The sequence below is a fragment of the Diceros bicornis genome, chromosome 29 (genome assembly GCF_020826845.1).
Source record: "Diceros bicornis minor isolate mBicDic1 chromosome 29, mDicBic1.mat.cur, whole genome shotgun sequence".
Classification (NCBI taxonomy): Eukaryota; Metazoa; Chordata; class Mammalia; order Perissodactyla; family Rhinocerotidae; genus Diceros; species Diceros bicornis.
Window position 1 is genome coordinate 16,470,210 of NC_080768.1, and position 25,459 is coordinate 16,495,668.

Sequence of the window (25,459 nt, forward strand, 5' to 3'; positions counted from 1 at the left end):
TCTACAGCATATGTGTTCACTGCCTTTCCTGTGCCGGTATATAATAGCATGAGTGCTAACATCCTCTTCAATGCCCTGATTTATGAAAGGAAATTTTACAAGCTGTAACTTATAAAGAACCTCTGTACTGCTGCTTTAAAAAAGCGTAGCTGGAGGGCCGGCCCCCGGCGGTGTAATGGTTGAGTTTGCAAGCTCTGCTTCGGCGGCCTGGGGTTTGCAGGTTCGGATCCCAGGCACGGACATAAGCACTGCTTATCAAGCCATGCTGTGGCGGCATCCCATATAAAGTAGAGGAAGAGGGGCACGGATGTTAGCTCAGGGCCAATCTTCCTCAGCAAAAAAAAAACAAAAAAAGAGGAGGATTGGCAACAGATGTTCGCTAAGGGCTAATCTTCCTCATACACACAAAAAAAGTGTAGCTGGGAAACAGCCAATGTGGGTAGTGATGAGAGGCAGCCAAACCAAACAGGGCAGATTCTTCTCATTTTAATATCCATGTAAAGTTTATGGGAACAGGAGGGGGAAAAACACCAAGTATGCGAACTGGGAGTGGGAATGAGGGTGGATACCGGCAAATGGCATTACGTACTTGTTTTCAAAGTAGGAACAAAACAACAATATTTTGTTCTGGCGATCAGCCGCTGCAAGAGTGCCAGATACAGGCGCCTGATTAATACTTAATGAAGTGAATTATGTTCCTCTTTCTGCCACAGAAGTCCGAATGATGATGCCAGCTATATAAAAGCATCTATAATTACTAAGCATCACAACTTCAAGCTAATCTTAAATTCGATATTTTAAGTTTTTTAGAAATGCAAAGCAAATTTTGTATCTAGTCCTAAGACCTACAAATTCTGAAAATCAGAGCTAAATCTATTTCTATAAGCAAAGAGAAAAATCAGGGAGCCTGTGTACCAGGGAGTGGAACTATCAATTTTAATTTTCTTTTTGCTTATCTGCAGTTTTAAATTGTTCTGCAGAGAACACATATGTTTATTTTAATAAGGCTCAATGACTTTATGCTAAGTGGGAACTAAAAATCATACTGTAAGTACCTCCACAATTTCTCATACAATAAAAATTAGGCATTTTTTACAGTTACTGCTATATTATAAATATCTTAACTCTGCACTTGCCAAGTACTCTTTTCATAGCGATGGCAATGCTACTATGAGACACCAGGTTCACCGCCAGAAAAGAAAGAAGGCCCGAAACCTCACACAGATCTACTAGAAAAAATTAAATTCTACTCATTCTTGGTATATAATTAGCTGAGGTGAAATATTAAGTTTCCCCTTTAAACAGAAATAAAGTATAAAGCCCACTTTCCTCAGCAGTGGTTCAGTCATTCTATTTTTACATTGTGGCATGAATCAGACTGACATATCTTTTATATATTTTAAGAGTTTCACAATAATGAATCCAAGAAATTGTCACAAAGAACTAAAACCCTATAAATAACAAAAAGCTATGAATCAGGCCAGGGCTCTATCAGGAAGGACACACTCTCCTCCCCGTGGCCATCAGCCGGGGGTGGAGGGGGCTGGCCTTTCACCACTACATCTAAAAGCAGCAAATGAGGCAAGTCTGCATTTCACAACACTCTTGTTTATATATGTTGAAAGTAATAAATACTGGAAATTAATTGTGACTTAGGTAGGGGAAAGCAAGACACTACAAAGCAGAGAGTAGGTGAAGAGTCAGAGCACCACTGAGAACTTGGCTGCTTCTTCACCTTTTCAACCTCTCATTTTTTTTTGTTGTTGTTGTTGAGGAAGATTCACCCTGAGCTAACAGCTGTGGCAATCTTCCTCTATTTTTATGTGGGATGCCGCCACAGCAGGGCTTGATGAGCAGTGTGCAAGTGCGCGCCCGGGATCCAAGCCCGTGAACCCTGGGACACCGAAGCGGAGCGCGTGAACTTAACCACCGGCCACCAGACTGGCCCCCTCACATTTTTTTACTCACCTTCAAAAGAGATGCAGAAGGGAAGAAAGGTAGAGCAGGAGCACTAAGAATCTTTCAGAAAAGGTCTCCAGATTTCCCCATGCCATCCCACCCATTACGCCCCAATTACAGAACAAACGCTTTGGTTTAATTTTCATAACGATGGGAGCGTGACTTCTACGTTGTCTAAGTTATATACAACCATGGCCCTCAACAGCTCAACCTCAGATGCCTCCTGAATGTCCTCCTCCTCCATGTCCTATCCTAAATCCTGTGGCCATGTTATTCTAGCAAGTTCCTAGTCTAACCTCATCCTATTTGAAATCCCAGAGTCCCTTTCAACAGCTGGGGGATGTGAAATCCTTCCTTCTGTAATGCTTGTTTGACAACTCTCTTCTCTGCTAGAACACAAGCCCTGCGACAGGGACTCTGTGCCTGTCCTTTCCCTCACGCAATCTTCTGGGCCTATCGCAATGCCTAGCACAGGGGAGAAGCTCGATGTGATTTCTGAAACGAGCCTCTGTGTGACTATGGGTAGACCCACACCAACCAACCAACGCCACCTCCTCTGTCGCTCTGCCCTGTACTTTGGCCTCCACCTCCATTTACTATCATTGACCAATTTCTGTTGGTTGAGCACATTTCGGCTTACAAAGTACCCTGGCAAGCAAATATTTGACTGTGATTGTCATCATGATCAATGTGGAATTCAACGGAGAAATACAAAGAAAACCCCCACGGCAGGCCAGTCCCCTCACTTACCGCCACTTCCACCGACTGCATGGAGAGGTCACATGGCGGCTTCAAGGCTTTGGGTCTCGTGGCGTACCAGAAAGTGGTGAGGGCTGCGAAAGCTCCGAAGCCCATGAGCGTGTTGGTGGGAAGAGTGCGCACGTACTGTCCAAAGTCAGCCAGCTCCGGCATCCGAAAATACCGGAACAACTCGTGGGCTTGCATGGTCCTGTGCTGGTGGTTTCCTAAGCTGAATTCTGTCAGAAGAGAAAAATGTCATGTTCATTCCAGGGAGGCCGGACTCTTTTCCAGAATTCCCAAAGGCCGACCATCGAACTCAATGGCTGGCTGACCAATGAAGGCATTAAACCCACAGTCTAATGGTCCAGGTCTTTCCCTGGTTGTCAAATTTCATTTTTCTAAAAACACTCGAGGAATTCATTTTACTCCTATCATCTTGTGCGAAGTCTTCATCAACCACATTAAAAGGATTTTACTCATGAAGAATCCTCGCTATAAAATGCTCATACTCTCTCTCTGTTCTCTTCCACCTCATCAAACGCACTCAACTCTCATGATCACGGATAACGCGGAGAAGAGGGAAGAGCCACAAACAGGCCCAAACCATCTAAAGGCCATTAGTTTCCATTTCTTCCAACAAATCTCAGAACAAGCTCCCCAACTGGTAAAACAGACCGAAAAAATTTCAATGTGTTTCTCTTACTTTCCCATCCTCTTTGTACCATAAAAGCAACAATATAAATGCAGGGGAAACCATAGTTGGCTATTGTGATAAAATAATTTCTTTGATATTCCTCAAGATATTGTAGCTAAAATATATAAACAAATTGGTGCACATAAGCTTTAAATCAACCACCAAATATCTAGAGAGAGATTACAGCGTAGCATTTGAAAGTAGAGAATAGTATTTAAGATCCCAGATTCTAGAGCCAAATCTTGCCTCCACAGCTTGTCAGCTGTATGATTTGGGACAAATTACTTCGCTTCTCTGTGCCCAGTTTCCTCATCTATAAAAGGAGATGAAAATAGTGTCTATCTTGTAGGGCTTTTATAACAACTAAATGATTCAAAGAAAGAGCTTAGAATAGTACGAGGCACCAAAAATTGCTCAATAAATGCTGGGTATTATTATTATTTCCTCTACCAATACTCTCATTAGTCCTGTGTGCAGAACAGTAAGGTACAGAGGTAATATAAAAATAATATTTGAATACAAGGAGTTTACAAACAAAATTAAGAAGCCAAAACGCACAGAAAAAAATTTGATGAACAACTCAACGTGTATGAAACCTCAAATTGAATGTCATAGACAATTTATACATAAATCAGTATAAAAATATGCAGTACAGATAATAAGAATAATTCTACTTAGAAAATTATTTTGATGAATAATCGCTTTAAAGTATGTTTAGCAGTAAAGGGAAGGAAATAATAGTAAATGATCTGAAATACTTTTCTCAAAAACTTCCTGGCAATTCACTACGTGTTCAGATTTTAGCTATAAGTTCAGACAGTATTTGTGAGCTACTTACGATATGTTCTTTTAAATAGCTAGGTCACAAAACTGAAAATAAGTTTCTTTTTTCAAATAGAGAAATCCGCTTTAAATTGCAATCTATAGTATCGTATATTTTTTTACAGAGCAGCAGAATACCAAGTGTTTTCACTGGCCATCAATACTATATAATGTATTTAAATATCATGTATTTGCTCAGCTCATGCAGACTGGTGCTACAACAGCTCTGGGTAGGTGTATGTGCATGCGCACACGCACACACACACACACACACACACACACACAGAGGAAATTTTGACGTTTAACATGACAACAGAGAAAGAACAGATAAGCAAACTTCCTCAAGTCAGAATTCTGGAGAGAAAGCACCAGGACTTATAAAACCACTCACCATCTGTGCCACCACCAGCTGACTGCTAGGTGACACACCACTGCAGAAAGAGAAAAGGTGACAGGGGTGGAGCGGGGGTTGGAAGAGCTCAGCCAGTGCTTGCCCGGCCTGCCAAGGTCTCTTAGGGCATTAGTCACATGCCGAGTCCTGCGCAGCTGCCCACTGGGCTAAAGGTAACTGGAAGACAAAAATCTATACTTGACTCCCCAGGAGAAGAGAGGGTGGAGGATGGGCCAATGAGGAGCTGGGAGCAGAGTCACCCCACTGCTCCACCCATGGGCAGGGACAGGCATCAGTTAGTGTCACTGCCAGTGCCAACTCCGAAAACAGACACTGTTTTCTTTCTGCTCCGCTTCCCAATAAGAAGAGACAATGGGCATATTTTTAAAAACCTTTGAAATGAATGATCAGATGGTGGGTGGTATGTCAAACCAACATCAGACCGACCAAGAAAGAAACAGATTGTCCATAGTACACTCAGCAGATTTATTCTAGATGAATTCACAGGAATTGAGCTACTCCAATCATCTAACACATCTGAGCGTCTGGTGTGCCCTTGGCACTGTGCTGGGAGCCGGGAAGACAGTGCTGACGACCTGGTCGGGCTCTCAGTGGGCTAACCAGCTAGCGGGGAAGATATAAAATTAAACAAGCAAAATCTGGAAGGCGTGATAAGTGTTACCACCAGTGAGATCCAGTGATCAGGCAAGGCCTCTCTGTGGAAGGGAGGCTTACACTGAGAATTTGAGGATAAGTGGACAAATCGAGTCTGGTCCTTTGGCACTGGGCAGTCAGATTTCATAAACTGTACTGCAACTCTTCAAATGCAAAGCAACCTTATGCATGTGCACACCTGCCTTCCCCTCAAACCATTCCATCTTCTAGCTGTCTTCATGACCCCCACAGCACTCCAAGTCTGAACAGGAGTTACCCAAGCCTACACCCACACTTACACTCTGCCCTTCTCCCTTCTCTTCTAAAAGTCCCCGAAGTGATTTCTATAAAACCCAGATCGTGTGAATTTACAGGAGCTGTTCGACAGAATCACAATCTCGTGTGAGAATATTAATAATTCCCCCATAAACAAATACAGTCACAGACAGGTGATCAATTTTGTCTATTTTGAGCATCAGCAGTAGCCAAGCTGTAGAGAGCATTATGCTAAGAAACATCTATTTCTAGAAACAAGTCTAGGAAAGAAAATTTAAAAATAAAACTTCAGGAAATTACAGATATAGTAGCACCCATACAAGAGCATTTTATTAGATACTAATCTGTAATGCTAAGTGTTTAAATTCAGCTGAATTCTTATCTGTAGTGGGTGAAAACTACAAGCTACAGTGGTTTAATTCATGCCTTTTAGCTGGCAGCCAGGTAACAAGCTGCGAACCGACTTCACTGAACAAATGGGAAAACTATAGTCTATGCACTAAAGAACTAAGACAATAACCTCATTTAGATCCATGTAAAGAACAACTAGCCAGCCCTGGTGGTCTAGTGGTTAAGATTCTTTGCTCTCACCTCCGTAGCCCGGGTCCATTTCCCAGTCACGGAACCACACCACCGGTCTGTCGGTTGTCATACTATGGCGGCTGCGTGCTGCTGTGATGCTGAAAGCTAAGCCACTGGGATTTCAAATACCAGCAGGGTCACCCCTGGTGGACAGGTTTCAGCGGAGCTTCCAGACTAAGACAGACTAGGAAGAAGGACCTGGCCACTTCTGAAAAAATTGGCCACAAAATAAGCTATGAATAGCAGCGGAGCAGTGCCTGATATAGCACCAGAAGGGGAGAGGATGGCGCAAGAAGGCCGGGCAGGGCTGCACTCTGCTGTCTACAGGGCCGCTAGGAGTCAGAATCCACTCAACTTGACAGCGTTAACAACAAAGAACAACTCTCAAATGTGAACTGAGAGCATTATAAATCTTTTCCCTTTTATTTAACTGCTGTTAAGGAAAAGGTACTTGGGGTATTTAGAAATGGAGACAGATTTAGAGTCAAAGAAAATTAGCCACAATATATAGCCTAAAATGCTGTAGCTAACATCAACACAAGGCTTTAAGGCAGTCCCAACAGGGCTCTAAGAAGAATCAAGACTCATGTACTTGCCAACAAATGGTTAAAACTCAGATTTCATTCATATTCCAGTGGTGTTCTGGTTGGAATATTTTTTTAATTCTTTCAAAAGCAAATTTCCACAACATCATCTGAGGAAGTTTATAGCCCAGGCACATAATCACGCTGCTGTTTGCTAAGAATATGATTCAATCGGCTTAAAGTCTTAAGCAGCCAGCATCTCTCTGTCAGGAACACACAAGACTATGGGCAGGGAGCTTCTCCTTCCTCTACAGCTACCCCTGCGCATCCTTCCTCCCGCACCGACAATAAGTGGCTTTGCTCAGTTGGGTCTTCTGAATTTCCTATAAAGCTGGAGTCTAAAACCACAGAATGGCCGGGAATGTAACAACGGTCAGGGAGATCTGGCACAAGCCCAGTGCAAAACACCAGAGCAAAGGACACCTTTAAAGAGACCTGAGAAGAAATAGATGCACAGGGCAGGGTAGGAGAAACTGCACTGCACGACTGTCAGAAAACAGAAATCCTGGTACCCATCGGCCCAAACTCCGGGAAGAAGAGTTAACGACACCACCAGCATTGATCTAGTGTTTCAGAAAGGCTTTCACGTCCTATGTCTTATCTGAACATCACAATACAAAATGAAGATGAGGACACCAAGGCTAGAGACTTAAAACGTTTCCCCAAGGTCTTCTTCCAAGACTGGGACACCAACCAGACTCTAAATTTTCCTCTACACAAACAATTCTTAACCTCTGTTGCACCACTAGCCCTCTCCACTAAGAGCATCCACATGCTTCTTTGCACATAGGGCTCACTAGTTCCCCTCAGCCCACCCCAAGTTAGGAACTGTGACAACAGATGGCTTCTAAAGGTCCTTCCAGCACTCACATTCCATGGTATTATGAGAGCTCGGCATTGAAATCCATCGCAACTCTCAATGTCGTATCTAACCGCTAGCATTTATCCCATCACCCTGGCCTCTGAACATGGGGGTTCAAAGCCCACTGTACATAAAGGTTTGCCTCTTACCATTCTGCTTGAACCAGAAAAAAATGTGGTTCAGGGCCAGAGATGACTCACAAGGGCATCATTCTCTAAGGATGTGTGCGCATGCACGCACACACACAGCTCCTGCAATTCTGCAAACTTATACTTACGTTAGCATTTTATTTTCTTCGTGTCATTTGCAAACCAAAAAACGGGTGATCTGGATGTTTCTCTCCTTCTCAAGTTCCTCAAGCTTTCATCCAGCTGAATAATAACAGTTTGATGGAATACTTCAATAGGAATGCAGCCCTCAAACAATCCCACATAAATAGCACCCTTGCTCTGGCAGCAGCAAATGAAGAAATCCTGACATCTCTCCTTAAAGCAGCAAGCCAAAGGGCAAGATGCTGCCATTCCTTGCTCCACCTCCTCTGCCTGGACAATAGGCTATTTACAGAAGGCTGAAAGCTCCCCCTTTGTCCTGCACTGCCGGGCAGAGCTTGGCCTCGGGGAGGAACAAGAGAGCAGCAGACTGACCGTGCGCTGTTCTTTCAACGTGCCACTCCAAAACCGTTGGATTCGTGCTCCTTAACCCTGGCTGGCAAATTACCTAAGGCTAGATTTGCTTAAGCCATCCCCTCTTGAACCAAAAGAGCAGCTGGGTTCTCCCTAGAGAGAGGGAGGCACAGAAACTCCATAGAGATGCCCCAGCTCACCAATTAGAAAGGAAAACAGAGGTCACTGGCCAAACCCCATCCCACACAGGAAGTCCTGACTATGGTCACTCCCCTCGGACCATCTCCTCATTCTGGGCATGAGAAGGAGAAAGACCACTTGGGCAACTTTGGGATCCCATGCACAACGAGCAAGTAGTTCTACTGGGAATTAGTTAGTCCCATCCACCGTCTTGAAGCCTGTCGTCCCAACTAAGTATTGTAAACCTTAAACCCACTTAATTTTCATTAAAGTGATTCTATGGATCACCAATTCAATTTCCAAGAGGACACTGAAAGGAGAAATGAGGCAGAGATGCTCTGTTTTTAGAAACCTGATTTATTGGAATATTCGAGTCAAGCTGAATAATCCTGCAGTAATCCACTTCCTGCCCATACCCCCTAAAGTTATCAGAGAAACAGTGGGACACAAAGCTTTTAAAAGCAAGTATAAAGCTAGACTAATTTTTAACTAGTAAGATTAGGGCCATACCTCACCCATTCATATTGGCCGCAAGTCACAACTACCATATATGCCCCCCAAATAAACAGATTCCAAATATAATATGTCCAACTTGAACAGATAAACTCTTAGGGATTAGATGAAATGGCCAAATGTCTACTTACAGTAGTTTCTATGTTCATTAAGCTACATATGTAAGTCACATGACAAAATAAATTACTCTAGAAATATTTGCTTTTTTTCTATTCATATTTCATTAATATTTTATTAAAATTCTTTGGACATGTGTCTTCAAACAGGGTCGTAGGCATCTCTAAACCCATATTTATTTATTTATTTATTTTTGGTGAGGAAGATTAGTCCTGAGCTAACATCTGTTGCCAATCCTCCTCTTTTTGCTGAGGAAGATTGGCCCTGGGCTAACATCCATGCCCATCTTCCTCTACTTTATATGTGGGATGCCTGCCACAGCGTGGCGTGATAAGCAGTGCGTAGGTCTGCGCCGGGGATCCAAACCTGCGAACCCTGGGCCACCAAAGCGCACAGGATGAACTATGGCCCCAGGCTAGCCACTCTAAAGCCATTTTTTGAGGATTAACAGTTTTCTGTGGCATACCTTCACATTTTTATCTTCCATTTAAGTTAAGCTGAAGCTTTTATTTTTGGTGAAGAAGATCGGCCCTGAGCTAACATCTGTTGCCAATCTTCCTCTTTTGCTTGAAGAAGATTGGCCCTGAGCGTTGAAGCATTTTTTAAAGTCACATTCGTGGCTATCACTGAGAAAATTCTCCCAAGTCACAGGAACACGTGTATAATGTTAGGACAGTTTACAAAATTTGTCCTATGGTTCCATGTTCATATAACAAAACCTCATACTTTATTGCTTTTTAAACTGATTTTTAAATGCTTTTTATAATAATGTCCAATACTTGCCTTTGTAAAGTCAAGCCCCTACAAATAACCACCCAACTAGTGTTAAATTTCTTTGCCTTAGAAAAAGTTAAATTCAGCCAGTTGATCTTTACAAGGACCCAAGACCAGGATTGGCAGAGGTGGTTTCACGCCAAGGTACCTTCTCTACCTGATGTCATTCAAAATAAAGTGACCGTAAAATGAAAGTCTTGGTAAGACTCTAATATGAGGTCCGAAGAGCTCTGGGGAAACTCTCGCCTTCTATGGGGGCATGTACGTTATTTAATATTCACATGGGGGTCCAAACTTCGAAAATCTCGCAGACCCGATTCAGGAGGCTTGGAAGTAAAATACATAACACAAACACATACACAAAATAGTGAATAACACGGCGGCATTAAGTGCGGAAGAAATTATGAAAGAGATCACACACTCTCAGGGAGAGCTGCATGCGGAAGGCACAGTGGAGTTGGTCCTGGAAGGTTCAGGGTCGTCTAGGAAAATGAGCTCCATTCAGGCTATGGGGACAGAAACAGGACGATGGAAGTAACTCCCCGCCTCAGCTCTAGGAAGTTGGCAAGTTCATCTGCAACCAATGACAGGGTTAAATTAGACAGGAGAGGGGAAGGAGGACGTTCAGGCACATCAGTCTGAGGTTATGATTTCTTTAAGAGCCTCTGTTCATTACACACTTACTAGTGTCAGGCTCTGTGCAAAGCAATCACACCTAGGAGTGAATGTAATCCTCCTAATGGTCCTCACTGCACGGGGCTGTTACTATCTTCAATCAAAGATCGGGAAACTGTGCCCAGGAGAAGTTCAATGTTCCGCCCCAGCTCCACACAAGAACAGGACTAGAGCCCAGGTCTGAAGGCAAAGACCACGGACCTTAAGAGGCGAGCGCTGTGACCCAGGCATATGGTGATTCAAATCTAGACAAAGGTGGGAGGCTATGCAGAGAATGATAAAAAGCCATGATACACAGTGCTTTAAAAAGCTAGGATTTGAATCTCAATGTCCATCAGGAGATGAATGGGACAAACAAAATGTAGTATATCCATACAATGGAATATTACTCAGCCATAAAAAGGAATGAAATTCTGATACACGCCATGACATGGATGAACCCTGAAATGCTATGCTAAGAAGCCAGATACAAAAGGACAAATATTGTATGATGCTGCTTATATGAGGGAGCTAAAATAGGCCAATTCATAGAGACAGTAATAAAGGCTACCAGGGTGAGAGGTGAGGGCAGGGAATGGGGAGTTACTGCTTCACAGGTACAGAGTTTCTGTTTGGGATGATGAAAACTTCTGCAACTAGAGAGTGGTAATGATTATACAACACTAGGGATGTACTTAACGCCACTGAACTGTATACTTAAAAATGGTCAAAATGATGGGGCCGGCCTGGTGGCGCAAGCGGTTGAGTGCGTGAGCTCCGCTGCAGCGCCCTGGGGTTCGCCAGTTCGGATCCTGGGCGCGCACCGATGCACCGCTTGGCAAGCCATGCTGTGGCGGCGTCCCATGTAAAGTGGTGGAAGATGGACACGGATGTTAGCCCAGGGCCAGTCTTCCTCAGCGAAAAAAAAAAGGAGGAGGATTGGCAGATGTTAGCACAGGGCTGATCTCCTCACACACACACACACAAAAAAAGGTCAAAATGGCAAATTTTGTTATGCATATTTTGCCACAATAAAAAAATTTTTTTAATCACTTAAAAAAACACACCAGAATTTGGTAACTAAGTGGGTAAATCGGAAAAAAAGAGAAGGAATTGGAAGGCTGAGTTTTGGAGGCTGGGAGAGTAATGGAGGAACAATGAAGAGAAGTGGGGAGGGTGAGACAGGAAGGAGGTTTGTGAGCTCCCAGCCCAACTTTCCAGGGTCTTGAAAGCCCTCTTCCCTGTGTGGGTAGAACATTCCATCCTCACCCCATGCTTCTTTGGCAAGCTACCGTGCTGGCCCCCTGCCCCAACACGGCCATGGAGGCAAGTGTCCCAGTGCACGCTACCTCCATTCCTCCTCTGACCTCCTGCCCTTCCTGCACCACACACAGCCTTTCCTCAAAGCCCACCAGAGAGTCTTCTCTATGCTCCATCCTGCTCTGCATCCCCTCTCCCTTGCTATCTCCTTTAACTACACCTCTTTTCCCTGGCCCTGTTTTGAGATGTCGAAATCCTACCCAAATAGGCCAGATGCCACTTTCTCTCATAAATTCTTCCATAAGCCCCTCAGTGAGAAGGAGTCAGTCCTTCCTCTGACCTCCAGAATACTTTAATTGTAGCCCTCGTGTGGTCTTCAGCATCTCCTATTTTCTACCTATGGTGAGTGTACGCTTCTCTTACGTAGACGCCTCTCTCTCCTTCTGGGCCGGGTCCTATCCCATCTGTCTTTATATGCCCCTGGGGCTTAGAGTGGCTTGCCCAGAACAGGTGCTTCATAAACATTTACTGAGTCATGAATGACCCTCTGTGATTCTGACCAATTCTCTACTGCAAGCCCCCGGAGGACGTATTTATAGAATAGTGACTCTCCCAAGAGAAAGTGGGTATTCAAAGCATTTCCAAACTTCAGCATCCTCCCTCTACACCCCACAGAGCTGCTGTGAGTCAGTGTGCCCGAAGGGAGTAAATAGCATCTCCCAGGTGATGCGGAGGGAAAGAAAAAAAAGGTTGCAAGCCACTGATTTAAAGGCCACATAAAAGTGTTCTCTTACCTCCCTTCCCATGATGTTTTATATTTCTCAAACTGTCTCACTTATATATATGTCACCCCAAGGTGACATCAGGGCAAGGATCCCCTCTTTTCCTTAGCAGACATTTTGACATGTGACTACAGATCAGTTTAAAACCAAACAAGGTTGCCCGCAGGAAGGAACGAGAACAAATATCTTTACTAAGTAGAACAGCAAATGCCAGAAGAAGGACTCGAGTCCTGAGCCTGACACCAGGGCTGGCCACCAACTTCTGTAAGTGAGTTTTCTATGACAGAAAAGAAAATCCTCCAAGCCAGAGAAACAGCCCAGGAGCTGGAGTACAATGGCAGATCTAGTGAGAGGAACCCTTCCAGAAACATTGAGGGAGCCAGTGGGTGGCCATATGAGATGTAAGGAACGCTGGAAACAGGACCTGCCCAACACTCTCCAGAGCAAAACAAAAAAAACAAAACATATGGCTCTCCGCCCTTCTCTCTTCAGTGTAGATATGAAGACCTGCCATGTACATCCACTTGGGAAGATGATAATTATGGCTAGGACATGCCCAATGAAGATATTCAGGTCACATAAGGGCCTCTGTGTGGGACAGCAAGGATAAATTTTAGTGGTACGGATTTAAGAGGAAAAGTTTCCATTCAAAAAAATTCCTAAGAGGGGCCGGCCCGGTGGCGCGAGCGGTTAAGTGCGCGTGCTCCACTGCGGCGGCCCGGAGTTCGCAAGTTCAGATCCCGGGCACACACCGACCCACTGCTTGTCAAGCCATGATGTGGCGGCGTCCCATATGAAGTGGAGGAAGATGGGCACGGATGTTAGCCTAGGGCCAGTCTTCCTCGGCAAAAAAGAGGGCTAGTCCTCTTCACACAAAAAAAAAATTCCTAAGAGAAGCAAGATTTTTCCATTGGTCTTCAAACCAATTTGATTTAATGCTGTTAAGCGATTTCTGTATATAGGTCATGACAAGGGAGGGAAGTTGACTGATAAGTGCTTGAGAAGGGAGCAGGCTTGGACAAAACAGACAGCCTGAGTCGATCAGTTTTGCTTCAGCTGAGGGAGACAAGAAGACTTGTTTGTTAGGCTGACCCAACCCTTCCTGCAAGAACCAAGACAGAAGAGGTTTCTGTAGGTTAAGCTTCCCACTCATCAACTGGAGCTAATAAGACATGTTAATTCAGCTGACATTCCGTATAGGAAGAGTCCTAATTATGTCTGTAGGACTGCGCGTTAAAAAAAACATGACACCATAGTCTGGGGGAATTAGGCAACATAAGTAGAGCTTGTTATGATAGTAGCAGAGAAGGAAATAAAATTGCTGTTGCCACTAAAATAATCCAGAAGAACAGACTGTGCACCTTCCTGGCCTGCGATGAACCACCAAGGAAAACCCCGAAGCAAGAGGTTCCACCAAGAAAAGGAGAGAACAACTTACTAGGAAAGGGGACAAACCCTTCACAGTAGCCAGAGCTGGACTCAGCTATACTGAGGGCCTCAGGATGGGGATTTTGAGAAACTGCATAGAGAAGGTACCTAAGTCCTGGGGTTCCCTCAGATGCTTTGTCCATAGCAGTTACTTCCAGTAGTGAATATGGAAGGAGACAGAACAGAAACATGGAAAGAATACTAGACTGGAATGCAAAAAGCTCGTGTTCTAGGATCTGGCTGTGCCCCTGATGAGCTGCAAAATCTTGAGCCAGCTCCCCTGCTGCCTGTGTGGGCCTCAGAGGGCATCAAGAAAGGAGTTGGGGGGCTGGCCCGGTGGTGTAGTGGTTAAGTTTGTGCGCTCCGCTTCAGAGGCCCAGGGTTCGCGGGTTCAGATCCCACGCACAGACCTACGCACCGCTCATTAGGCCATGCTGCAGCAGCGTCCCACATACAAAATAGAGGACGATGGGCCCAGACGTTAGCTCAGCGACAATCATCCTCAAGCCAAAAGAGGAGTGGCAACAGATGTTAGCTCAGGGCCAGTCTTCCTCACCGAACAAAAGAAAAAAAAGAAAAGAAAGGAGTGGGAACAGAGGAAAGCTATGCCCCCTTCCATTACCGACACCATGGAGCACCTCCAAGGCAATGCTTGAGGAGGCAAAAAGACAGCCACATAATCCTGGCATTCGGAACTAAATAACAAGATTCCACCTACACCCAGGGACTCCAGGTGACAGCAGGACATATAAAGAAAACAATCAGTGTTAAAAACCGCCATTTCTAGGCGGTGGGCATGTAGGTATTTGTTTTATGATTTTATTAATCTTTGTACTTTGCTGTATATATTTTTTTAATTTCTCAGGATAAAGAAGATATAACTAGGTCAGGTCAGTTCATTTCCTCTCATATTTATGTTTTCCCACCTGCTCCAGAAAGGGCTTAGGGCGCAGAATGACAGACAGAGTAGAAGCCCCTCCCAGAAAGTACACACGTAAGCTCTCACCATCGGCCCTGTGTTGGGCCCTGGCACGGCCACTGTCCAGCTATTTGGGCAACTTCCACTTAACAGTCCCTTTGAGAAAGAGTCCCACTGCAAATTAACAAACAATACTCTGAAAATTGCAGGGGGAAAAAAAAACCCTGTCCCTAGTCCCTTGAAAACAGAAGGCTATAAGCATGCAGACACAGCATTTGTAGTGTTTTCTCTGCCTTCAATGAGTTTAGGATAACAATAAAAACAATCACACCGGCAAGAGTTAACCAAACTACAGACAGAAGATGACCCCGAAGAGGGAAGCAGTGGGGGGCCTGGGGCTCCAGGCCTCCAGCTGCGGGAGACAGCGCTGTGTATGGGCTGTAGCACGGAGGGAGGGCTGTCCGGAGAGCCGAGCGTGGAGGCAGGCCAGATGGCAACAGGCAGAGACAGGTGGGGGTAGGGAACACCCCAGAGCCAGCCTGAAAGCCGGTCGGTCAGCACTGGGAGCGTGGAGGAGGCTGGCCCGGCACGCGGGTTAGGAACAACAGTGTCATCAACCAGAGGCCACAGACACTGCCTCTCTCCCACGAGAGCATTCCTGTCAATAGGCTAAGAAAGAGCTGGCTGCACCACGCAGCCAGCTGTTGTGTATGGAGCCCTCCCCATCCCCACCAGGGCGAGGCAGAGAAGGACAAGGCCCAGTCCTTGCAGCTCAAAGAGGTCGCCACGATCGAATATCAGTGACCTGGGTAAGGAGGCTGAAGGGATGCAAGGTTGGGTCGAGTTACTTACACCTCTTAAAATAGATCAAGGTTTCAGAAGGACTGACAAGCCGGAGAAACGGCTGAGCAGAACTGGGGTCACTGGAAGACAGACCTCTACTCAGACCGAGGGAGGCCACTCCTGGCAAGTTTGGGAGAAATGAACTTTTGAGTGTGTACAGATTTCAGCAGGGAACTGCTGTGCCCCTAAAAAGCAGAGAGGAATGGAACTTATGAAATATTCTTAGGCTGTGTGGTTCCTCAGGACTGAAGGGGGCCTTTAAAGAGCATGGGACGCCTCTGACCTCTAAAATTCATCAGCTCTGTGGAAGACCTCAGGGGTGCTGGAGGAAGCAACCCTCGAAACAGAGAAAAGCTTAACCAGGATTTAGCTCATTGTATGAGGAGGGATAAGGGAGGAGTTGGTGACAACCATGGGACATGAGCTAGAATTACAGCAGGAGCTCAGGTCACTGTCAGAAGAGGGAGCTGGCCCTGGAGAAGCTGAAACCGCAGAGAATTAGAGAATAATGACCCTGTGTTTCAAAGAGGGAAAAAGAAAGAAAAAAGAGATTGTCCGGTCCGGCTGTTACCTACTCAGAACAGGTGACACTAGTTTTGGGTCTCCATTTTCCCTTATGTTTTGTTTAAATTTTTACTATGACAATTTCCAAATCTAGTCAAAAGTAGACAGAGTAGAATAATAAACCACCACGTTACCTTTTACTCCAGCTTCAGTTTTAATAGTGATCAACATTTGGCCAATACTGTTTCATTTTATATCCATTTTTTTAAAACTATTTTAAAGCACATCCCAAACATCCCATCCTTCAGGCGACACTTCTGAGGCCCATTTGGCTCTACGATCCTACAGCTTTGAGAACTCATTTGCGGGGAGTAAAACTGATTGCCCCATACACTGCATCCTGCCAACTGACTAAAGGTTTCAACAAAGCAAGCCAACTTCAATATTGACTGGAAGTGGCCAACCCAGCATGATATTTTATTGCCATGCAAGAAAAAGGTCCGTGTAAGCAAACTGCAAATATGTATTGAGTACCCTTCTCCATGTCAAGCACAGCGCGGCCTTAGAGGACGCAATAGTGAATAAAACAGAAAAAAAGAAAACAAAAAACACCTTGTCCTAATGAGGCTTCTACATTATCAAGTTTTGGGTCCAAAAGCAAAACATACTCTGGATTTAACCTGACTCACCTGAAGTCAGAGACCAATTTGATATGATTCACAACCTAGTTTCACAAAGCCGTTTCTATAGCCTTTTATCTGACAGACTGAGTTCTCTCCTTTTAAAAATGGCATTCAGAGGTCTCTTGCCACGGTGATGGAGGAGAAGGGGTTAATTTTCTGGTTTCCTAAACTGATAATGCATCAAAAAAATAAAATGCATCCCTAATAAGTAAATGTATTTATTTATAAACTAGATACATGTACACTGTGCAAATATTTTCTGAACATTATAAAATACCCAAATATGAATTTAAAAAGAAAGCTAAAAATAAAAATGTATAGAAGTTTTAATATTTCCACCTTGCACCCTAATGGATGGTCTATCCCCCCAACCCCAGGGCACGCATACCCCATTTTGAGGACTACCCCTTAATCTCCTGGGCAGTACTGCAACCTCTCTGGTCATGCGCCTGGCTGGAGTCTCCGTCACTTCCCAGCTATGGGCAGCAACAAATAAAACAGCTAACTGGGGCACCCTGAAAAGCTTGCCACACTTAGAAGGCAGAGCAACAGTGGCTGCCAAAGCCTGACACCAGACTTTCCATCTTGGAGGGAGACAAAGATATTCAACATCGCCCTGTGATGGAAAGAAGCATGCTGGGGAGGGCAGGACACTGCCGGTGACCGTCACGTAGCCAAGTGTGGGAGGCCAAGTGGACTGGGTCAGCTGTTCTGGAGGAAGGAGAATCACAGCCGTGGGGCCACGGCAGGCTAAGGGGCCGGCCTCATCTGAGGAGGTCTGGGCTGGGGACCCCACAGCTTCAGCCCCTGCGTCAGGGGCCAAGGATCTTTAGCTTGCCTGAACTCTGGCAAGGTCCTAGCATCTGTGGCGGTTGACTCTGACTCGTGTCAGAAGAGAAAAACACAGACTGTCTCTGGGCTGCTCAGCCACACCTCCTGGATCTCAGCTCTGTCCTTGGTGAGGTGGCTGGCTGGACCGCTTGACAGGCAAGGTCCCTGCCAGTTCCACATTCTGTGACACCTCTGAAGCCTGCTTGAGGCTGCACTGCCCCACAAAAGGAACAAACACCTCTGTGACCATGTCACTAGTGGCACAGAAACAAGGTACGATTTTAAGTAGGAATACCAGGTAAACAAAGACTACAGTACAGTTATGTAAGATTATCTGGAACTTGACCCTGATCTCCTTCCCTCCCACATCCTGCAGAGCCCACAACCACCTGCTACTCCAACATAACTGAAATTACTCTGAGACACCTCTGATGTCCAGTACTCCTCAACACAAAGCTCCAGCCAGTGATGCACAGGCTTTGGTGCAGAGATCTAAGCTTTGCACAGTATCGTCATATACCAACCTGGAACATTTAAACGTACATTCTTGTCAGCAACCCCTTCTATGGGGCATCTGACTATCTGAATGTCTCCTAGTCTCCGTCAACCATCAGAATATATTAAGTGCTTACTACCAGTCAGGCCCTGTGTTAAATGCTGTTGAAAACACAGAAATGACAATGATTAGGTCTCCTAAACGCCCAGAGCTTAGAGTGTGGCTGGGGGGCCTATTCAGGTAAGCAAGATCTGCACACGTGAAAAGGCAAATGAAGGACAGAGGGAGGGATGCTGTTCAAAAAAACTGAATAACCGGTACAGCCAGGCATCAACCAATGGGAAAAGAAGTAGGCCAGTGCCACCAGAACAGGATCAGGAGATCCTTGCCAGGCCAGGCATTAACTCTTCAGTGTCTGAATTAGGGGAGGGGGCACCTGGGGTAGCGGATATTTTCTACCCTGCATGGGAGTATTTCAACATTTTAACCACCAGTGTGGTTGCTGGTGCATCTCAGCTGAACACCAGCCTAGGGTTCCAGTGAGTGATCTGGAATCTGAAGATGGAGAGTCACTCCAGGAAAAGTACCGCTGAGGAGCAGGGCCGTGATGAATGAGTGTAGGATGAGGAAGGTCATTGCAGACAGGTCGAGGTAGGCACGCAGGGCCCAGGAGGCCCTTCCAGGACACAAGAAGGCAGGTCAGGCAGAAGAGAGAGCTCACATACAGAGTCTTGGGGCGCAGAGACCTTGCTTCAACCCGCGCCACCAGAGTTTGCTTTTCAGAAGTCCCACTATGTTGTGGTTTGGGAGAGGCAAGGAAAACAGCAGGTTGGAACCCGATTCTAGAAGCCCACCAATGGCCAAGCTAAGTAAAGACTTGGGACCTTACAGAGGGAGCCCTGGAAGGCTTCTGGGCAGAGGAGGGATTCGATCAGAGCTCTGTGTTAGGAAAAGTCATCCTCCTCCTCCTCTTTTTTTAACTAAAGACCTTTGCTGTTTAAACCAGAGGTGACAGACTCTAGACTAGGGCGGTGATACTGCGAATGAAAGGGAGAAATGAGTGTGTGTTGGACGATACTGTACAGAGAGTAAGTCAGGATAAGCAGAACCTGCTGACTGGCTGGATTTCAGGGCACAAATCAAGGGTAACAGCGAGGTCCAACCGTTCCCTGAAAAGGTACAGGGCCCAGGAACAAACTGCACTGTGTGTCATGGCCAGAGGGGAACACGGGTTGTGTAACCTTGGCTAAGTTACCTCATCTCCGCACCACAGGTCAGGTGAGTGAGTTAGGCTACTTCAGTGTTCTGGGTTGTTCTGAAGTGCCTTGGAGAGGACAAGGGAGACTGAGGAAGCGACCATGTCTGTGTGATCTGGGATTCCCGCCCCCTGCCACACTTCAACTATGCAGCCCTGCTTTTATTTATTTCAGATATTGGGATTCTGCCCAAAATTGTACTGGGAAAACAGAGTCATAACCACTAGATGATACCACGGTGCCTTCAAAGCCTGAAAACGCACAATTCTATTCTCGTATCTATTAAAAATTTTCAGCACGATCTAGAACATGCTGAGAAAGTCTGTTTCTGGTCAAAGTACCCCAAGATACACAGCAGAAAGCAAACCTGTGCGCCACGGTGAGGCCAACCTCTACTTCAGTGAGCGATGCTCCACCATCTCTGCTAAGCCGGGCCCCTGTTCCCACCCCACAAACTCTCTTCCTGCCGCACACCTGATGCATTAACCATGTGTCTCGATTGTTCTCCAGTGTTACAAGACCCACCCCCAGGGCAGGCAAAGCCTTCTACCCTTTAAGTCTCTAGAAAGTCACAGCTGTCTAGGAGGTGATCTCATCACTCACTGAACCAGGCTCAATCAAACATTCTCGTTGTTTTCAGGACTCTGGCGGTAAAAGACGGAGTGTAAATGAGACCAGGGGAAATCAAGGAGCAATGGCACAGAAGAGGAACCGGCTCTGTCCTCAGTCTTGCCACCAGCTGGATAACCTGGAACTTTCCAGGCCCTCCTGGACTAAGAACCCTTCAAACTCTACAGAGGCACTAGAGGTGAGCAATTAAGAGCTCTGGCCCTGAAGCCAGACTGGCTATGCTCAAATCCTGGTTTGGGTGACTTAATCTCTGCACCTCTTCTTTTATCATCTGTCCACTAGGGATAATAGTAGGACCTACCTTAGAAGGCTACTGGGAGGATTAACTGAGGTCGCACATCTGAAGCACTGAGAACAGTGGGTCTTGGACTGTTAGCTGCTGTCATCACCCATCATGTCGTAAGCCTGCCCGTGCTCAGGCTGCGGCCACGGCCTTAATCAGCTGACACTGCTCTGCTTCGTAGCTGACAGCTGAGCCTGGAGGGAGAAACTAGCTCCTGTAGGAACTTACCCTTCACTCTGGTTAATAAAAGAATAAATGGTATTCAGGGCATTTTGGCCTTATATATACGGACATTTCTCCCACAACAAACCTGAGGGGAAAGTGCCAATTTCTACAGCAGCCAAACTGTACAAACGGACAGATAATACATTTACCAGAAGCCCTTCCCAGAATGAGGAAATGATGTAAAAGGCAACCCACATTTCCCCATTCGATGCCCTCATTTCTTTCCATTTATCTTTCCAAGTCATGAAATCCTTATTTCAACAGCTTTTGACTAGAACACATGAACCCAAAAGTCCATTAAAACCATTCATTCAAAAAATAATTTTCAAATCATTGTCAAGTTTAAAAGCAGAACATGCCCTAATTTTTTTTAAAGATATTTTTAAATATATAGGAAGCTTGGTCAACGGTTCTGAAATAGACAGTTGTTCCCAATTATCCAACAATAGGGGAAAAGTAAATAAATTAAGGTACATCCCACAAACCATATAATGCAGTCATCTTCAAAACTCATTTTTTGAAGAGTATGTAACAACATGGAAAAAATGTTCACCATATAACTTAGGTGGTTAAAATTAAGTTATCAAAATTTTTATCTTCAATTAAAAATATATGCTTAAATTTTAAAAAATTGTTCAGAAAAACACAAAAAGGAAATACACAAAAATGTTAATAGTATTTAATCTCTTGAAGACCTTTATTTTTTATAGTTCTCAAATTTTCTATAATAAGCACAGATTCCTATTATAATATAAAAAAGTATATATATATATTTATATATGTTTACTAGTATATAGTATATAGTATATATATATACTTCTTTATATTACAATTTTGTATTTATATATATATATATATATATATATATATATATATATAGCTTTTCTGAGGCAAATGATTTTGATTTAGCTATTAGACAGCTTTCAAATTTTATTTAAAACTTGAAGACTGGCAACTAAACTAACTCACGGAGAGAATTTAACCCAGGTACGAGCCACCAGTTTTGAAATCTTAGACTTGGGAGACAAGACAATGGCCTGCAGCCGAATGTATTCTTCTGAGGCAGGCAGCACAGGGGAGCAGAGTCCCCAACTCTGCCTAAGAATGCACCATCCTTCCAAGCCAGCCGCGTTTCAAGGAAGGCTCCATCATATTTATCCATCATATTTCATCCTCCCCTCTTGATTCCACAAAGGTTACAACTAACTGAATACTGCATTGTCTCCAAAACAGTCAAGAACTTCTTGGGCCAGCCCCGTGGCTGAGCGGTTGAGCGCGCGCGCTCCGCTGCTGGCGGCCGGGGTTCGGATCCCGGGCGTGCACCGACGCACCGCTTCTCCGGCCATGCTGAGGCCGCGTCCCACATGCAGCAACTAGAGGGATGTGCAGCTATGACATACAACTGTCTACTGGGGCTTTGGGGTGGGGGGGAACTTCTTAATGTCCGGATGTAAAAAAGCAGAAAAATTAACCTAACTCAGATTACGTGACAGTTTTCTCTTATTACTGTGGTATGGGCAACTGTTTCAAATTACATATCACCTGGGGCTGACACAAACTAGAATTTCTTATGAGTTGGCATTCACCATTTTAGGTAAGGAACAGGAGACAAAATGACGATCTCCAAGTTGCGGCCACGAACACTGGTAAAAGCGCCTCTACTTTGTAGTTCATCAAGTCTAGCTACTACTTCAGGGCTTGTGTTTCTTTAAAAGCTCTCCGAAGCCCCTACCAGTACTAGAATGTTGAAATGCAAACTCCACCCTTGGCAGCTTCAGATCAGCTCTGTCCACTGAGACTTAGTCTCTGGGCATGACTGTCCAAGTAAAGTGACTCTAATGTTGTGTCTGACCACTAAGTTGGACTGATAACTTGCAATAAAAACTCTGGCACCTTCCATCTACCTCCTGACTGACCACAGCCTGTCAGAGAGTAAGGCTTGAAGAGGCCTTAGGATACCAACAGGTTTGAGCTGCCTTGAAGTTCTTTTGTATTTTGCAACATAGGAGTCTAACCCAACCCATTGCATCACCCAAACAATATTGTTCATAAAACATTATTAATGGATTCAACTTAACAGAATTTGCTTAGAAGAGACTAAATGCAAATAAATAATGGGCAGATGCTTTAAATGACAAACTTGCACAATAAATTCAGCAACTGACCTTAAAAACTACACATTCCTCTAAGGTTATTGAGTATCAATATCTAGAAATTACTAGTATTCCTATAGTCTCGCTCTTTCCAGGAAAGTGAAACGAAGGGAAAGAGGAGAAATTCCGAGCTATAATGACAAAACAATCTGATCTTTCCCCAGCCCCTCCTCCAAACACAACCATTTTCCCACAAGACACCTACACCAAAAACGAAAGATGTAGGGGCCGGCCAGGTGGCATAGTGGTTAAGTTCACCTGCTCCGCTTCAGCAGCCCAGGGTTCGCAGGTTCAGATCCCGGGTGCAGACCTACACACCACTCATCAAGTCACAGCGTGGCGGCATCCCACATACAAAATAGAGGAAGACTTGCACAGATGTTAGTTAGCTCAGCAGCAATCTTCCTCAAGCGAAAAGAGGAAGATTGGCAACAGATGTTAGCTCAGGGCCAATCTTCCTCACCAAAAAAAAAAAAAAAAAAAAAAAAAACACAAAACCAAAAGATGTAACAGGACCTGGACATTCAGCAAGACACTGGCATGCTGGTACACTTTCAGTTATCTCCAACTTCATCCAAAAGCAGAGATAGCTATGAAAACTCTACCTGTATGATATAAATAGATACCTGTCCCTACCTGCATTTGTCACAGGTGTCTATCTCTTAAATGCCCCAAATTAAAAAGCCCAGAGATTTCTCTTTAGGCTGCCTGCAATAACAATAAAAATACTGCCAAAATATGCATAACACAGACAGGAAGGAAATATGTCAAAATGCTTATAATTGTGGAAGAAGGGTGATTTCTAAAGTCTTCTCTACTTACAGCAAATGCAGAAAACAGAAGTCTATACTATACGGTCTATAATATGTCTATATTATTTGAAATGAAGGAAGGAGATATGAGGTGCTGCTTTTAAGGATTCTCTTTATTCTAGTCATAGAATTTTAGCTGGTGAAAGACTGTTGTCTAAAGCATGCTTTTCACAAATAAGGAGTCAAGTTTCAGACTGGGAAGGGATTCTCCCAGGTGAGTCAGGACTAGAAGGAACATCTCCCAAGACTGGCTCCACACTGATGGGAAGCAAGGGGTCCTTTAAAAGTTTCACCTTCTCAAGCCCACCCAACAGACCGTGGATTCAAGTCTTAAGTTTTAAGCCCATCTAACCTGCCACATCCACCTGAAAATGCATAATCAACCAGAGTTTTTGATTGACTTTTTGCTTGTCTTAAGCAAATAACTGCTTACAATGGGATAATCACACGTGAAATTTGTGTCAGAAACTGTGAAATGTAACCAGTTTCCCTCATGCTAAGCAAAGATCAATAAATAAAAGGAAGGGTCTTGACAGTCTGGCCCTTTGGACACCCCTGCACCAACAAGAAGCTTTTAAAAGGCTTAATTTTAAAAGGCAAAGGACATTTTTACAATGGTCTTAATTAAACTCCATAACCTTGAACGTGAGTGGGGCGGGGAAGGGTTTGCAATTCTAACGTATACACCGATAGCCGGAGCGTCTGTCCCTAGGTTCTAGTCCACGTGTTCATTCAAGCCATCCACCACCACTCCCTGTCTACGCTGCAAGGTGATAGATTTCATCTTTGTTCCCTAATTTCAAAAAACGCCAGGCTCCTGAAATCAACGACTCCATCATGGCTCTGTGCAGCGGCTATGGGCACCACTCGGGAGACACCGCGAGAATTTCTACATACGGCAACCGGCTTCTGATGCTGCCTTTGACCCTCGTGCAAGCTCTCCGCGCTGGGCCCCCATCACGCCGAGGCCAGCATCACCGGCCCCACGCGATCTTCTCCCCACATGGCAGGCTCGGGGTCTGGCTGCCCCGCCGCCACAGGGACAGGAGGCCGGTCCCGCGGCGCGCGTCACCGGGCCCCCCCCGTGCACCAGCCACGCGCCCGCGCCGCGCGCGGGGGGCGGGTGGGCATCCCCGGCTCAGGCACAGGAAGCGGCGGCGGCTCGGGCCCGGAGGCCTCCGCTGCGGCGGGAAGGGAGGCCGGAACAGCGGAAGGGCCCGCGAGCCGAGCGGCGGCTCACGCGCCTCCGCTGCGGCCGCCGCCTCCCGGGTCCCGGGCTCGGGCTGGCGGGGCAGCCCCAGCCCCGAGCCTCGGCCGAGACCCCGGGCGCCGCCGCGGGAACGCACGCGGCTCCCCGCGGCAGGAGCACTCACCTTCTCGGCTGGCCGGCCCCCGCGCCGCCGGCTGTCACCGCAGCCCACTGCCTGCCCCGCGCCGGCTCCCGATGCTATTTAAGGGCGCCGCCGTGGTCTCTGCGCGCTGGCTGCGCCCCAGCCTCTGCCGCCGTGGAGCCGCGCTGCCGGCGGTGCGCGTGCCGCGGCCGCCCCGCCCCGCCCCGCCCCGGCCCCGCCCCGCCGCGCGCCCGCCCGGTGGCCGGCAGGCGGGTGGCGGGAGGCGGCGAGCAAACGCGGCTGGAGTGGCCTGAGCTGCCCTCGGGTGTCATAACGAATCTGGGGAAGGGCAAAGGGTACACGGTAGCGCCTCGACCCAGAAACCAGCCAACCCTGGGGGCTGCAGGGCCGCAGGGGCGGGGAGATGTCCTCTTGCATCTTCCACCTTCAACCACGTGCCCTGCCGACTTCTAGGCGGGCAGGGGGTCCTGCAGGGAGGGGCCCTGGTGGCCGGAGGGCTTTCCTTTCCTATTTTCTTTGGCGCCGACCTGCGCGGTCCCTTGTAACCTGATTTCACCACGGTCCCCGCGTGGGATC

At 45.9% G+C, this 25,459-nt stretch overlaps 1 protein-coding gene across 2 annotated transcripts in view; it reads right to left on the reverse strand.

The window, feature by feature from the left end:
• The window catches only part of ACSL1 (acyl-CoA synthetase long chain family member 1), a 64,702-nt gene extending 40,255 nt beyond the window's left edge, over nucleotides 1-24,447 (reverse strand). Inside the window, exons 1-2 of one of the 2 annotated variants that reach the window (XM_058524983.1) lie at nucleotides 24,219-24,447; nucleotides 2,710-2,936 (exon numbers count right to left, since the gene is read on the reverse strand). In XM_058524983.1, coding sequence (XP_058380966.1) covers nucleotides 2,710-2,904 — 195 coding nt within the window. In that variant the 5' untranslated portion in view covers nucleotides 2,905-2,936; nucleotides 24,219-24,447. The remainder of the gene's footprint in view (nucleotides 1-2,709; nucleotides 2,937-24,218) is intronic. The other variant, XM_058524982.1, reaches the window with a different exon arrangement.
• Between the last annotated feature and the right edge of the window lie 1,012 nt (nucleotides 24,448-25,459).